At 51.0% G+C, this 11675-nt stretch overlaps 6 protein-coding genes across 6 annotated transcripts; 4 read left to right on the top strand and 2 right to left on the bottom strand.

Moving 5' to 3' along the window:
• Window positions 1-24: 24 nt before the first annotated feature.
• On the top strand, window positions 25-2547 carry CC77DRAFT_463236 (HET-domain-containing protein). Its single transcript, XM_018531785.1, has one exon. It carries the CDS (start codon window positions 169-171, stop codon window positions 2464-2466), a length of 2298 nt encoding a protein of 765 aa, XP_018380746.1. The 5' UTR covers window positions 25-168; the 3' UTR covers window positions 2467-2547.
• CC77DRAFT_973562 (HET-domain-containing protein) lies at window positions 2483-4726 on the bottom strand. Its single transcript, XM_018535882.1, has 2 exons — window positions 3873-4726; window positions 2483-3818 (listed from the first exon to the last, which is right to left on the bottom strand). Exons 1-2 carry the CDS (start codon window positions 4405-4407, stop codon window positions 2629-2631), a joined length of 1725 nt encoding a protein of 574 aa, XP_018380745.1. The 5' UTR covers window positions 4408-4726; the 3' UTR covers window positions 2483-2628.
• Window positions 4727-5715: 989 nt separating this feature from the next.
• On the top strand, window positions 5716-6858 carry CC77DRAFT_973561 (HET-domain-containing protein; the record flags this gene model as incomplete). The annotated part of the gene is made up of 3 exons (XM_018535881.1): window positions 5716-5855; window positions 5906-6388; window positions 6446-6858. Coding segments are annotated over exons 2-3 (888 nt in total), but the record flags the coding sequence as incomplete, so codon positions are not given.
• A 123-nt stretch (window positions 6859-6981) lies between these two features.
• CC77DRAFT_903204 (hypothetical protein) lies at window positions 6982-7563 on the top strand (the record flags this gene model as incomplete). Its single annotated transcript, XM_018533601.1, has 1 exon — window positions 6982-7563. A coding segment is annotated over one exon (582 nt), but the record flags the coding sequence as incomplete, so codon positions are not given.
• A 719-nt stretch (window positions 7564-8282) lies between these two features.
• On the top strand, window positions 8283-9080 carry CC77DRAFT_918442 (hypothetical protein; the record flags this gene model as incomplete). The annotated part of the gene is made up of 1 exon (XM_018533694.1): window positions 8283-9080. A coding segment is annotated over one exon (798 nt), but the record flags the coding sequence as incomplete, so codon positions are not given.
• Window positions 9081-9468: 388 nt separating this feature from the next.
• Window positions 9469-11641, bottom strand: CC77DRAFT_1025070 (hypothetical protein). The gene is made up of 3 exons (XM_018525995.1): window positions 11003-11641; window positions 10825-10950; window positions 9469-10763 (listed from the first exon to the last, which is right to left on the bottom strand). Exons 1-3 carry the CDS (start codon window positions 11459-11461, stop codon window positions 9945-9947), a joined length of 1404 nt encoding a protein of 467 aa, XP_018380741.1. The 5' UTR covers window positions 11462-11641; the 3' UTR covers window positions 9469-9944.
• Between the last annotated feature and the right edge of the window lie 34 nt (window positions 11642-11675).

Below are 11675 nucleotides of genomic sequence, written 5' to 3'. Positions count from 1 at the left end.
CCCGTTGACGAAATGGTCCTAGCTCTGTGCTAGCGCGCCTTCTCCGCTGTGATGCCTCATGTTGTGTTGGCCCCACTTCTCCTCTAAGCTCAGCCGCCCACAGTTATTAAGCGGTCAAAACAATGGCTTCCCCGCTGCTGAATTCGTATCGATCTTTGCTCCATCATCATGGAGTCTGATGCTGCTCTGGCCGCGGCGTCCAAGCCATCACTGATCGTTAAGCTTCGCCACCAGCCTCTATGTGCACAATGCACTGACATGCTCCCGCGATGGTGCAAACCACTTGAACAGCATTACCGGCGTGGGAATCCTCCAGCCCGCTGGAACTGGACTATTGATGAACTTACTCAAAGCTCTCTGAGATGTCATTGCTGCCGGTTCCTAGCCCAGGTTCTAGAAGCAAGCCCATGGATCCAACGCGAGGATTGTAAAATGGTTGTTGTCGAAACCTGCACCGTTGGATCTCAGCACATGGCAAAGACTCCCGACCACTCGGTATACAAGACTTATTACAGACCAATGCTTCGTTTGAATCGCAGGCCACAAAGTGACTACTGCTTCATACTTCCAGTTTCGGAAGTTCACGATGCTACTTCAGAAGAACTCGATTCATCCATGTTCTGTAGCAGGCCTGTCAACGCCATGGTCGACATGTCGCTAGTCGCAAGCTGGCACAAGATCTGTATGTCGAGACATGAAGACTCAGCAGACGGCCACGGTTGCTGTCCAAAAACACACGAATTTCTTCCAGACTTCCGAGTTATTGACGTCCAACAACGTTGCGTTGTAAGGACAAGTGGCAAGGTCGACTACGCGGCACTCAGTTATGTCTGGGGAAACGCGAAGCGTCTTGTGCTATCCAAAGACAACGAAGCTTGGCTTACTACACCCGGCGCATTGGCACAAACCAAAGAGAACGTTCCTAAAACCTTTAGGGATGCACTAGAAGTTGCTGCAGCTCTAGGGATTGGGAACCTGTGGGTGGACGCATTATGCATCGACCAAAGCGACTCTGGACAAGTCGAAAACCACATGGACGCAATGGACAAAATCTATGGATCTGCTGTTCTCACCATAGTGGCTACTGGTGAACATGCTGACTTGGGTCTTCCGGGCATCAGCCTTCCTCGTGGGCCTCCTCAGGCGGTCTTCGAATATAATGGAACTCGCTATTTGAGTTCTAAACCGACCTTTGGTTTTGCCTTAAGAGATTGCCCGTGGGAGAAGCGCGCTTGGTGTCTACAAGAGAAGCTGTTCTCTGCCCGACTTCTGATTTTCACCGACTCACAGGCTTTCTATCACTGTGGTGCTGCAACATGGTTCGAGGATACGATTATGGAAACACCGGAAAGTAACCCTGGCACTGTACATAATAGAGAGAGAACAACTCTCGAGAAGAAACGCCGAATGGTCGATTTCCTAGGGCGCACAGCGTACGACGCGTACAACACTCGCAACACTGCCTTCAAAGACAGGAACCTCTGGTCGCTGGTTCAAAGTTACAGTCGGCGGGAGATGACCTTCGAGGCCGATGTAATACGCGCTTTTGGGGGAATCCTGCGATCTGTAGAAGCACAGCATGGTCGTGCTATATGGGGTATTCCTCAATACCACTTTTTGAGAGGTCTATCATGGTATCACAGCGTGCATCGGATGAATTCACGCCGAGAGGGATTTCCTAGCTGGAGCTGGGTGGGATGGCACACCAGCGATAATCATCTGTTGTTTGCGAACTGTAAAAGGAAGGATAGCGATATCGGAGTCATGGATGGTCGATACCGTATTGCTCAAGACAACCACGATGGACGTTCTGTATGGGACCTCGCCTGGTACTATTACACGACTGAAGAAGATGATGTCCAGTTGCACTTAAGGACTGTGCAGCTCGAACCTCAGGATCGTAGCGCGGACCCACAGAGTGTTCATCCTATATTTGCGGCGGCATCACCCGCAAAGACTGAAATCTCAGTTGAAGCCAACATAGATTACGACCATTTGAATGAATGGAGTTTACCTGGTCATCCGAGGAGCGTGGAATATACTCACAAACCAGTGCCACCTCTTGCGTCCAAGCTGGACATGCCTCCAATTTCACACATCCTACGATTCTACACTAGCGTTGCCACAGTTCTAGTTCATCCCAGCCCGATCCCTAATCCTTGGAACGAGAGGATATCTCGTCTCCTTATACCCGGCACCGACATTGAGCTTGCCACAGTCAATATAGACTCACTCTGGTCTGGCATCGGTAACGAACATAGTCTTGTCTATATATCGAGGTACTGCCCCACGTATTACGCATATCTAAACCAGGATGACAAAACTTTTGAGAGACTTCACCTGCTCTTGGTTGAGAGCGTGCCGGAATGGGGTGAAGTGAAGAGGAGGGTGCAGCTGGTACAAAACGTCAGTATCTTGGACTGGAGGAAGGCCAATCCAAGATGGGAGTTGGTCAGTTTAGCATGATATAATCGGGTTCCAAAAGCGACTGATGGCATATCATTGTCTTCTTACTTCCATATCGATTGTCACCACCCCTTATGCGCAGTGGGCGGTGACGGCTCTTCGCGAACGACTTTCGGACCGAAAAGCAGATCAATTATGCGTTTATCGGGGTTTGGAAGCACCCTACACTAAGTCAAACATAGTTTTGAGTGCTTTATCATCCCAAGCTTCGCCACCCATGATTCCCTTCACCTCGGCCATCCCAATGACTTGGTAGCCTTCACCCACTCCGCGGAGTACCATGGGCACCCGTAGACCAGATATCAATACTATTAGATCACCAGCCTGTACAGGACCTGGAGTGATCCCCTCATATCCCTTCTCGTTTGTTAGGAAGCTGGATTTCCATTTGGACTCTACCACCCAGGTTTCAGTTACCATATCCACAAGTAGTCCTGCGGTTCGCAGTATCCCGACCAAATATGTGAAATTAGGCGCTGAATTTCCGGCAGCCTTGAAATGCTGCACGTCCCATCTGCGATATTCTCTGCTCAAATCAGGCACCCATGTAGGTGTTCCTGGATACGATGGCAACGAAGCCTCGATTAGTATATCCAGATTGTTCTGCCACTCAATGATGCGTCGTGCAAAACGAAAATAGACGTCAGCAACGGTGCTGTGTTCATACTCTGGCTCATCTAAGGCGATACCGAGAGCTTGGAATGCGCCATACAATGCAAAAACCTTGTCTCGCAAGTCGGTCGCGCCACGAAGGCGGACAAGGTTGATGTTGTTGATCAGAGCCTTTCGAAGCAGCTGTTGCCTACCTTCGGCAAATTCTTCGGGCGGGTTGAGGAATGCCATTATAAATCCGAGGGAGAGTATGAGAATGACAAGTATCCATGCATCCCAATCACTATTTTCCAGCCTCCAGTGGTCCCTGTCGAATCGGTATACCGCCATACCAACAACGAGTACTAGCAATGTACGCACGCAAATCTCCTTGAGCACGCGAAATCTTCGAAGCGTTTCTTTCTTCGAGCCCGACGAAAATAAGGCCAGTGCCATGTCGTAGAACCGAGCGTCGCTGTCGTCCCAGCTCTTTTGTAAAAGACACAGCCAGAGGACTTCGATACACTGCGCTGCGTTCCGTGCAGAACGGACTGTGTCGATGTTTTCGTGTTCGAAGGCAACGTCGAAGCCGCCCATCAAGTTTCCCCACAGTATTGTCTTTTCGCCGCACATTACGAGAGGAGCGGAGGCCAGGGCAACTTCTTGGATCGTCCAGGTCCTGGTAAACCAGCCTCTATTCAACAAGTCCTGCATCGATCTTGACTTATAAGGATGCCACCGTGGGCAAAAGCGAAGAGCATCTGACGGACGTCAGAATGTACTTCTCAAAGATTCTGATTTGCGTATCAACTTACAGGCTGTGCCGCGTTCTCTGAACCAGGTAGCGACCCGACGCCGCTCTTTTGCTCTCGATAGGTTTGGTCTGTAGTTGAACTTTGCTACGGGCCAGCTGAAAGACATGCGGGACACATGCTGGCACCAAGTGAGCGCGTAGTCGGACTCTGGCGTACTCTCTCCGAGCCACACAATGACTCTGTCGGCTTTCGAATAGATATCGGCCATCATGGCGACCTGGTGGCTCTTGTCCTTTTCATCTTCCTGATCAATGCAAATGGCGTCGATCCACAATATCCGTTTTCGAGCGCGGTGTCTCAATTTAAGAAGGGCTTCATAGCAGTTTTTGGTCACTTGAATGCTCCCATTTCCAACGCCTATGGAGAATTTGGGTTCTGGCGCTCCCCACCCATATGATAGCGCATCGTAGGCCGCAGGATTATGTAGTGATGTCTCGTGAAGCGAGCCTGATATGTTGCTGGAGAGTTCGCTCAGGGGATCAAGATGAAATACTCTAATGCTCTTTCCGTGTAGTTTTATGTATGGAGACGTCATGGTATATAATTTTGGTAAATTCGTATAAGCACTGCCATTTCACCCTGAGTCGACTTTGTTCTTTCATAACCCATGAGAAGTCTTGGCCGAAAGCTCAAGGCAGAATATCCTCTGTTCTATGGAAGTTTCATTCCAAGCTACCCCTCCTGACGCCATCACCCGGCCAATCATATGCGTTTGCTCCGTTCTGTCAGCCTATTTGCGGCGCGATCTCGACCAGGCCATGGAGGAGCTGAAGGCAGAATTGACGCAGAGGCAGCGTTTCAGCCTGAGGCTGAGATAATGCAAGAATCTTGAGTGGTGTGATGATGGAGCAATGGGGTATAGTAATCATGTGGCTTGATGGCATATTATCGTCTTCCCACTGCCATATCGATTGCCACTACCCCTTTTGGCAGTAGGTGGTCTGTCATACTGGCTGATTACAGAGTACATCCATCGCTCGCAGGACACCACCACGAAGCAGTCGCTTCCCAGGCTACTAAGATGCCCTAGATTCCCTAGAGGGGATATCATCCTCGTACCTGAACTCTTCTATGCAACTCCTCTGACTCCGGATCGGAAATCTCTACATGTTCAGCCCCATAAACGAAATCGTCGCAGTTCGACTAAAAAACAAAGGCTATGTGCCCAACAATTCCTACCATATCGTGCGCAAACGCCGAGCTCACAGTACCACAGACATCCTCAGCATGATTGTATCTTACTATTGCTACGCAGCATCCAACAGAGTAGTAAGAGTGCGCTAATCAATATTCCCACCTGCAAAAAGCAAGACTCTAATTTACCTATGCTTGGGATACTTCGTAAATCTCATGTGATTTTATGTTGACGTCTGCTGTATTGCAGCGCAACGCGTTTACGAAGGGGATAGACCCTGTAAACACCGTATGAGGCCCCAGATCTGTACTAGCGCGCCCCCTCAGCTGCGACGCCCACAAGCTCAGCCCCCAAACCTTAACCAGCTTTCAACATAGCTATTGCGAAAACGAAAGATGCTACAGCTTGCACGACGTGGAGACGAAATGCCTCGCCGCCCTCTAGCTTCGCAGACTCGCTGTTGGCCCTCGTTCGGCCCACCACGTTCTCGTGATATTGAGCACATCGCAACCGACATTTGTACCACACCGTAGCTAGACACCGCTTCAGCTTACGTTCGGGAGATATGGTGATCTAGTAGGCGTTCTAGAAGAGGGTGCCTAGGCCTCACACAGCCGACATGGTAGGCTTTGGCATGCCAGAGATTCAGCCTTGCACTGCCATTATAAACGCCTCATGTTTTCAGCTCTGTTACCCCGCCATGCTCCTCCCTTTTGATGTTGAACTCATCTCGCAACTCACGAAAACATACAAGTAACGCTTGCCTTCATTATATGAGAACTCTGTATACGTACTATTCCTACAGTCCTCGTTGAACTGTGCAGTACTATACTATCAAAGCCAGAAAGGCTAGACTCAGGTCTCTCAGCCGTGATTCATCTAGCTAACGAAGAAGCAGTTCCGCATATGGCACAAATGGACGGTTTTGTCTACGAACCGATTGACCTCGACCGCCCGGCGCTTCGGCTCCTACATTTATTAAGAGGCAAAGGGTCGATCATCAAGTGTATGCTGTATCAGGCCTTCCTCGACGGTGCCGACCTCATTCCATATGAAGCTTTATCATATACCTGGGACGGCGCGAATAAGAACTTTACTGTGACAGTCAACGGGAAATCCCTCAATGTTACTGAAAACCTATACTTAGCCCTCCAGCATCTTCGCTCAGAACATATAGATAGGGTAATCTGGGTTGACGCTATTTGCATCGATCAAAACAATATAAGAGAGCGAGGACACCAAGTTCAACAGATGTGTAAGATCTATTCGCAAGCGGAAGAGGTAGTAGTCTGGCTAGGTCCAGCGACGCAAGAGACTGACGTCTTCATGGGGTCTCTACAACAACTGGAAAACCACAGTTCAATACATGGATATAAGCGCAGTCACTGGGATCTGTCACAGTGGACCACATTCTGGCTATTGGATTCCAAGGGCCCAGATGTTGAGTTACGCAAAGGTTTAGATCTGCTCCTAAGTAGACCGTGGTTCAGACGGGTCTGGATCTTGCAGGAGATCGCCAACGCGAAGAGAGCAAATATCTGGTGCGGCACCAAGTCTGTTAAGTCACATACCTTTGCTATAGCTCCGTCGCTCATAGGCATCAAGCCAGAACGTCACTGTCAAGCGGTGTTGGACATCATGCCTGGCCAACTGCGGGAGGAAACATGGTGGAGCGAGAGTAGAGACTTGTACAACCTTCTGCTGAAGTTCAAGGAAAGCGAAGCAAGTGACCAACGAGATAAAGTCTACGCCTTACTGGGAATATCCTCGGACGCTCGGGATACGGATAGCTTGCGTCCAGACTATACGAAAGACCTCAAGAAGGTGATTCACGACACCTCTTCATTCTTGTTCGGACCATCAGATGTCTCATACGACACAATGTCACAATTTGTAAGGGACCTTACTTCTCGAAGTATTGCATACTTTCTAGAACTTGCAAAGACGTCAGACAGGAGCGAAGTAGAACGTTTCCTGAAGCGGCGGGGTCTCGAGGTACCATTACCAGAAGACGTGGTCAAAGCCGCCGCTGCAAATGAGGAAAATGGGCAAGAGATTATGGGCTGTCTTTTCCAGCAACGTGGACACGAAATTTTGCTTACGGAGGAAGTGATCAAAGCCGCCATAGGGAATAAGAAGAACGGCCTGAAGATCATGAAATCTCTTTTACAGGAACGTAGAGATAAAATGACAAGCTCCTATGGAATGATCATAGCTGCCGCTGCAGATGAGGTCAATGGGCTAGAGGTTGTGAAATTAATTTATCAGGAGCGCATAGGCCTATGGGGGAGTACAGACAGAGTGCTTGAAGCCGCCGCAAGGAATGAGAAGAACGGGCTGGAGATCATAAAAATTCTCCATCAGGCAGCTTGGAATCAATGGGAGATTACAGAGGGCGTGATGAAAGCTGCCGCAAGGAATGAGAATAATGGGCTGGGGATCATGAAATTTCTTCGACAGAAACATCCAATTGGATGCCCGGCTACAAAGGGAGTATTTGAAGCCGCCAGAGAAAACACGACAAGTGGAGTGGACGTAACGGACTTTCTTCTTCAAGATTGCAGCAGACGTATACTGAACTCAATAGTCGTTGAAGAGTTAGAGGAAGGCTTAGAACACGACGAAGGGGTACGAGGGTCTTATCCCGAGAACACCGACTTTTGGGCCAGGCGGAATAGACTGTACAAAATCGTACGGCAGGCGACTCCAGAGAGAATTCATATGGCGATAAAGATGCTATACTCACGCGTCAACGTCGACGTGGAGGGGGAAATGCACGGCACCGCACCCAAGCCGGATCCAGCTAAACGTCACGAGGCGGTATTGAGGCTGCTACTAGAGCCGAGCGCCCCCTTCGTCGCCCATTACTCATCGGATCCAGTCACACTTTCGGATCAATTATAACAAACGACCACTGTGTCATGCAGCGCAACCTGGATCTCAGAAAAGTACGGACGAAACAGGCTTAGCTTCAGGCAACAGAACCCATGTGGCTGGCCTTACTATTCCATCTCACAACGATATATGAACGCGCAACCATCGCCATGATTCTTCGAGACATCTTGATTCTCTCTGAACCTTCCTTACTCGATACCCAGTGACATATAACACAGACCAGCATGCAGGCAGAAGGCGGATGCGGAAACTGCACCGATTGTACTCGGGCAGAAGAGCAAGCACGACTGAGAGCCGCCCAAGAAGCCGCACGCGAAACTGAAAGACTCAAGGCCGAGGAAGCTTCCCATCTCTGCACGACCAAATCTATCCATCCAACATGTCCGCTCAAAAAATCAAATCACGAGCCGCTTGCTTGGTCCATCGAGTCCACAGATGTCCTAGACCAGAGCAACAGCCCATTATTCACCCTTCTCCCCCGCGAAATCAGAGACATGATTTACCACTACACCCTCACAGACACGACATCATACCCCGTGGACCGCGCTCGTCCCGAAAACCCCAATCCCTTTGCGCGATTCGACCGCGTCTCTGGATACTCTCAAAGCCGTGCTGGCATCGATTTGTACGCTTCGGATATCGCCATCCCCCTGCTTTACACATGCAAGGCAATCTACCTGGAGACCTACGCCACCCCTCTACGCATCAACCCTTACATCACAGGAGAGCTATCCGTCCAGAGGCAAAAGCGCAACCTGTCAACCTGGCAGTTGGCGCAAATACGCAGCTTGGACATTACGCTCCCGCAGCACGGATTGGAGAACGGGGCTTTGAGGAATTACCTGAATGAGTATTGGAACGCGACTTCACGATCCCAGGGGCGTTGTATCGTACCGTCAAGAGCTATACGCCCATCGGACAGAAAGCGATGCGAAGATCTGCAGTATGCCAACAGTAATAACAGTATCTTGGTACCTGTAGCGGGCGGCGGTTCGGGAAAGAAGAAGAAGAGAGAATTTAACCGCCTTGTCGACGTTCTAGATAGCACTTCCATCATCATCCCCCAGGATTCCATCTGCCCATGCGCTCGTACTCTCAAGGTAGCACTCGCTCAACCTATACGACACATCACACTGCGGCTAACGCACAGCAACTGGTGGACATGGGGCAACGCGCCTACGGATGACAATTCGACCACTGGACACCTCCATCTCGACCCAACATTTGGTTCCTACCCAGACGGCCGCCCTTCAAACACAAGCATGCGCCTCTGTGCCTCTGAGCGTCTGCGCAATCGGCACCCCCGTCTCGACCCACAGTCCTGGGGCTCGCATCTCGAGCGAGCACTCCCGGGTCTCGAGACGTTGGAGCTTGTGCTGGAGACGTGGAAAGTCAAGGAGGAGCAGCTCGAGTGTGTGGTGCAATGTGCGCAGACGTGGAGGTTTTGTGAAGAAGAAGAGGGAGATGGGAAGGAGAAGTGGGCGTTGGTTTGGGATGGTGAGGTGGTGGAGAAACGATGGAGTAGGGGATTGCGAGGATTGAGATTGCCAAAGGATGCGAGATGGGTTGATCGATGTAATGATTTTGAGGTGAGGGTTGTGCGGTATGTGAAGAAGGTAGTGGAGGGGGTAGTTTAGCATTATCTTCCTCATTCCCCATCTCTCACAACTTGCATTGCCAGACCAAAGAGTCATCTATAAATGGGCATTATTTTTTGAGCTGCCTACTGGTATCTAGCACAAACGCATCCATGCGCGTCCATTTCCTAACCGAATAATTACCACCCCTCATCCATCTCGTCATCACATTGTTTCGTCCCCAACAAGCGTCTCATCATCCTCGCACCCAAAACTCCAATCCTCTTCACTATCATAGGCATCCTCTATCCCATCAAGGCCGAAACCAACATCTTCCTCCGCCATACGCATTCGCTCACCCTCTTCATAACGCGCAATCGCTTCTATTTCATTCTGCGTCAAAACAATTGGTTCAGGTACCGACAAAGGCGTTGGAGGGAGTAAGAAAATTCGGGGAAAAACACGCTATGATCCGCCGTTGAGAAGATGTTCAATGGCACCTTGGACGTTGCCGCCACTTCGTCGCAGCGCAGCGACATTCCGGTCAAATTCGTAGAAGCCCATTTCGTTGAGCTGCCTAAGTTGGGTCTCGTAGATTTCTTCAGGTGGTCGGTTGTCTACTGGTGCTGCGGGCGCACCGAAGCCTCCTCCAAATCCACCACCGGGACCAAAGAGTGCGGCGAAGGGGTTGGCGCCGCCCGGTTGTGCTGCGTCACCTGGAGCTCCTGCGCCTTGACCGAAAGCAGCGAATGGGTTTGCTCCTGCACCTCCTGCACCTCCGCCCATCATCTGCATCATGTTACGCATAGCTTCCGGGTCTTGCATCATCCTTTGAGCTGCCTCGGCGAATGGGTTCGCTTGTCCGCCCTGTGCACCAGCTCCGCCGAATAAGTTGGGAAACGTGCCTGAAGCATCTTGTGTGTTTGGTGCCGCACCAGTGTTGGCGCCTTGTTGCTGAGGAGCGAAAGGATTCTGACCTCCCGCAAACAGACTGGCGAATGGATTTGCTCCAGCTCCTCCAGCTCCGGCTCCACCAAATGCAGTGAAGGGGTCTGTAGATCCAGTTGTGTTGGGCTGGTTTGGCGTCGCGGTCGTGCCTTCACCTGTTGCGGTTGAACCTGGTTGTGTTGTGTTGTCTGTAGCCCCTGGGGCTGGGAAACTGGGGCCGCTATTGCCCATATTCCGCTGCATCTGCAGTTGCATACGCATCATCTCTGGGCTGAACATCATGCGGCGCATCTCTGGGTTTCGGAGGACTTGCTGGAGCATCGGGTTGTCGCGAATCTACTCAAGTTAGACCAAAGCAAGATAGAGTAAGGAGGGTAGAGTAAGGGTCTGCACTCACCATAGGACTCTGCAGCATCATATCCACCACCGCTGGGTTATTCATAGCTTCGTTGAGTTGCGATAAGAACATGGGGTTCTCCATCTGTTCTAGCATAGCCTCGGGGTTTGTAGGGGGTCCGCCCATCTACGAACATGTTAGCATGACCCTGTTGAATAGCGAGCTGGACTGTACTTACGCCACCATCTGGCCCGAAAGTGTCCATTCCTGGTAGGCCGTGGAAGCCAGCATAGCGCGCACCTGTCAGGCCAGCAAGCGGGTTGTTGCCTGTTCCGGCAGCAATGTTGGTCGGCACCTGTGGCGTCTGGGTGTTGCCCCCACTGGCTGTACTTGATGTGCCTTGGTTGGCGGGGTTCTGTCTTGCGTTGCTGGCGGCACCCTTGACAAGGTGGACTGTGTGGCCGTCCTTAATCTTGACGCTAGCGAGCGTGTCGGGGTCTTTGAGTACGCGACCGGAGTATATCAGGCGCTGGCGTTCGGCGGGAACATCTGCGTATTCGGGCGTTGAGAGCTTGGTCTTGAGGTCGGCAACTGTGGTGGTGTTGGGCAGTGTGAGTACGTGCTTCTGGTCGTTTGCAGCCTTGACATTGAAGGTGATTTGCGTGTCCTCGGTGGTTGTGGCGGCGTCGTCGGCCATGATGGCTGTTTACGAACGTGGGGTAGCAATGGTAGCGATGGGGAAAGTTTGTTGTACAGGCACCTGGGGAAGTAGAGCTGCCGGTTCTATGACTACGGGCAGCGAAGAGATACGTGTCGTAGAGGCAGAGGCGTGTTGACTGGGAGAGAGAGAGGCGTCGAGGCTGTCATTAGCTTTGGATACGATTGGAAGGCAGTAGAACGTCACAGGTGGA

Source organism: Alternaria alternata, assembly GCF_001642055.1.
Source record: "Alternaria alternata strain SRC1lrK2f unplaced genomic scaffold CC77scaffold_26, whole genome shotgun sequence".
Classification (NCBI taxonomy): Eukaryota; Fungi; Ascomycota; class Dothideomycetes; order Pleosporales; family Pleosporaceae; genus Alternaria; species Alternaria alternata.
This window is presented reverse-complemented; position numbering and strand designations above follow the sequence as displayed.

Bases quoted from the DNA above. Each gene is read 5' to 3' on its own strand.
- CC77DRAFT_1025070 (XM_018525995.1), bottom strand. From the start codon at position 11,461: ATGGCCGACGACGCCGCCACAACCACCGAGGACACGCAAATCACCTTC. The intron at 10,951-11,002 runs GTAAGTACAGTC...ACATGTTCGTAG, and splicing joins CTTTCGGGCCAGATGGTGGC to ATGGGCGGACCCCCTACAAA. The intron at 10,764-10,824 runs GTGAGTGCAGAC...TAACTTGAGTAG, and splicing joins TGATGCTGCAGAGTCCTATG to ATTCGCGACAACCCGATGCT.
- CC77DRAFT_463236 (XM_018531785.1), top strand. From the start codon at position 169: ATGGAGTCTGATGCTGCTCTGGCCGCGGCGTCCAAGCCATCACTGATC.
- CC77DRAFT_973562 (XM_018535882.1), bottom strand. From the start codon at position 4,407: ATGACGTCTCCATACATAAAACTACACGGAAAGAGCATTAGAGTATTT. The intron at 3,819-3,872 runs GTAAGTTGATAC...GACGTCCGTCAG, and splicing joins CAGAGAACGCGGCACAGCCT to ATGCTCTTCGCTTTTGCCCA.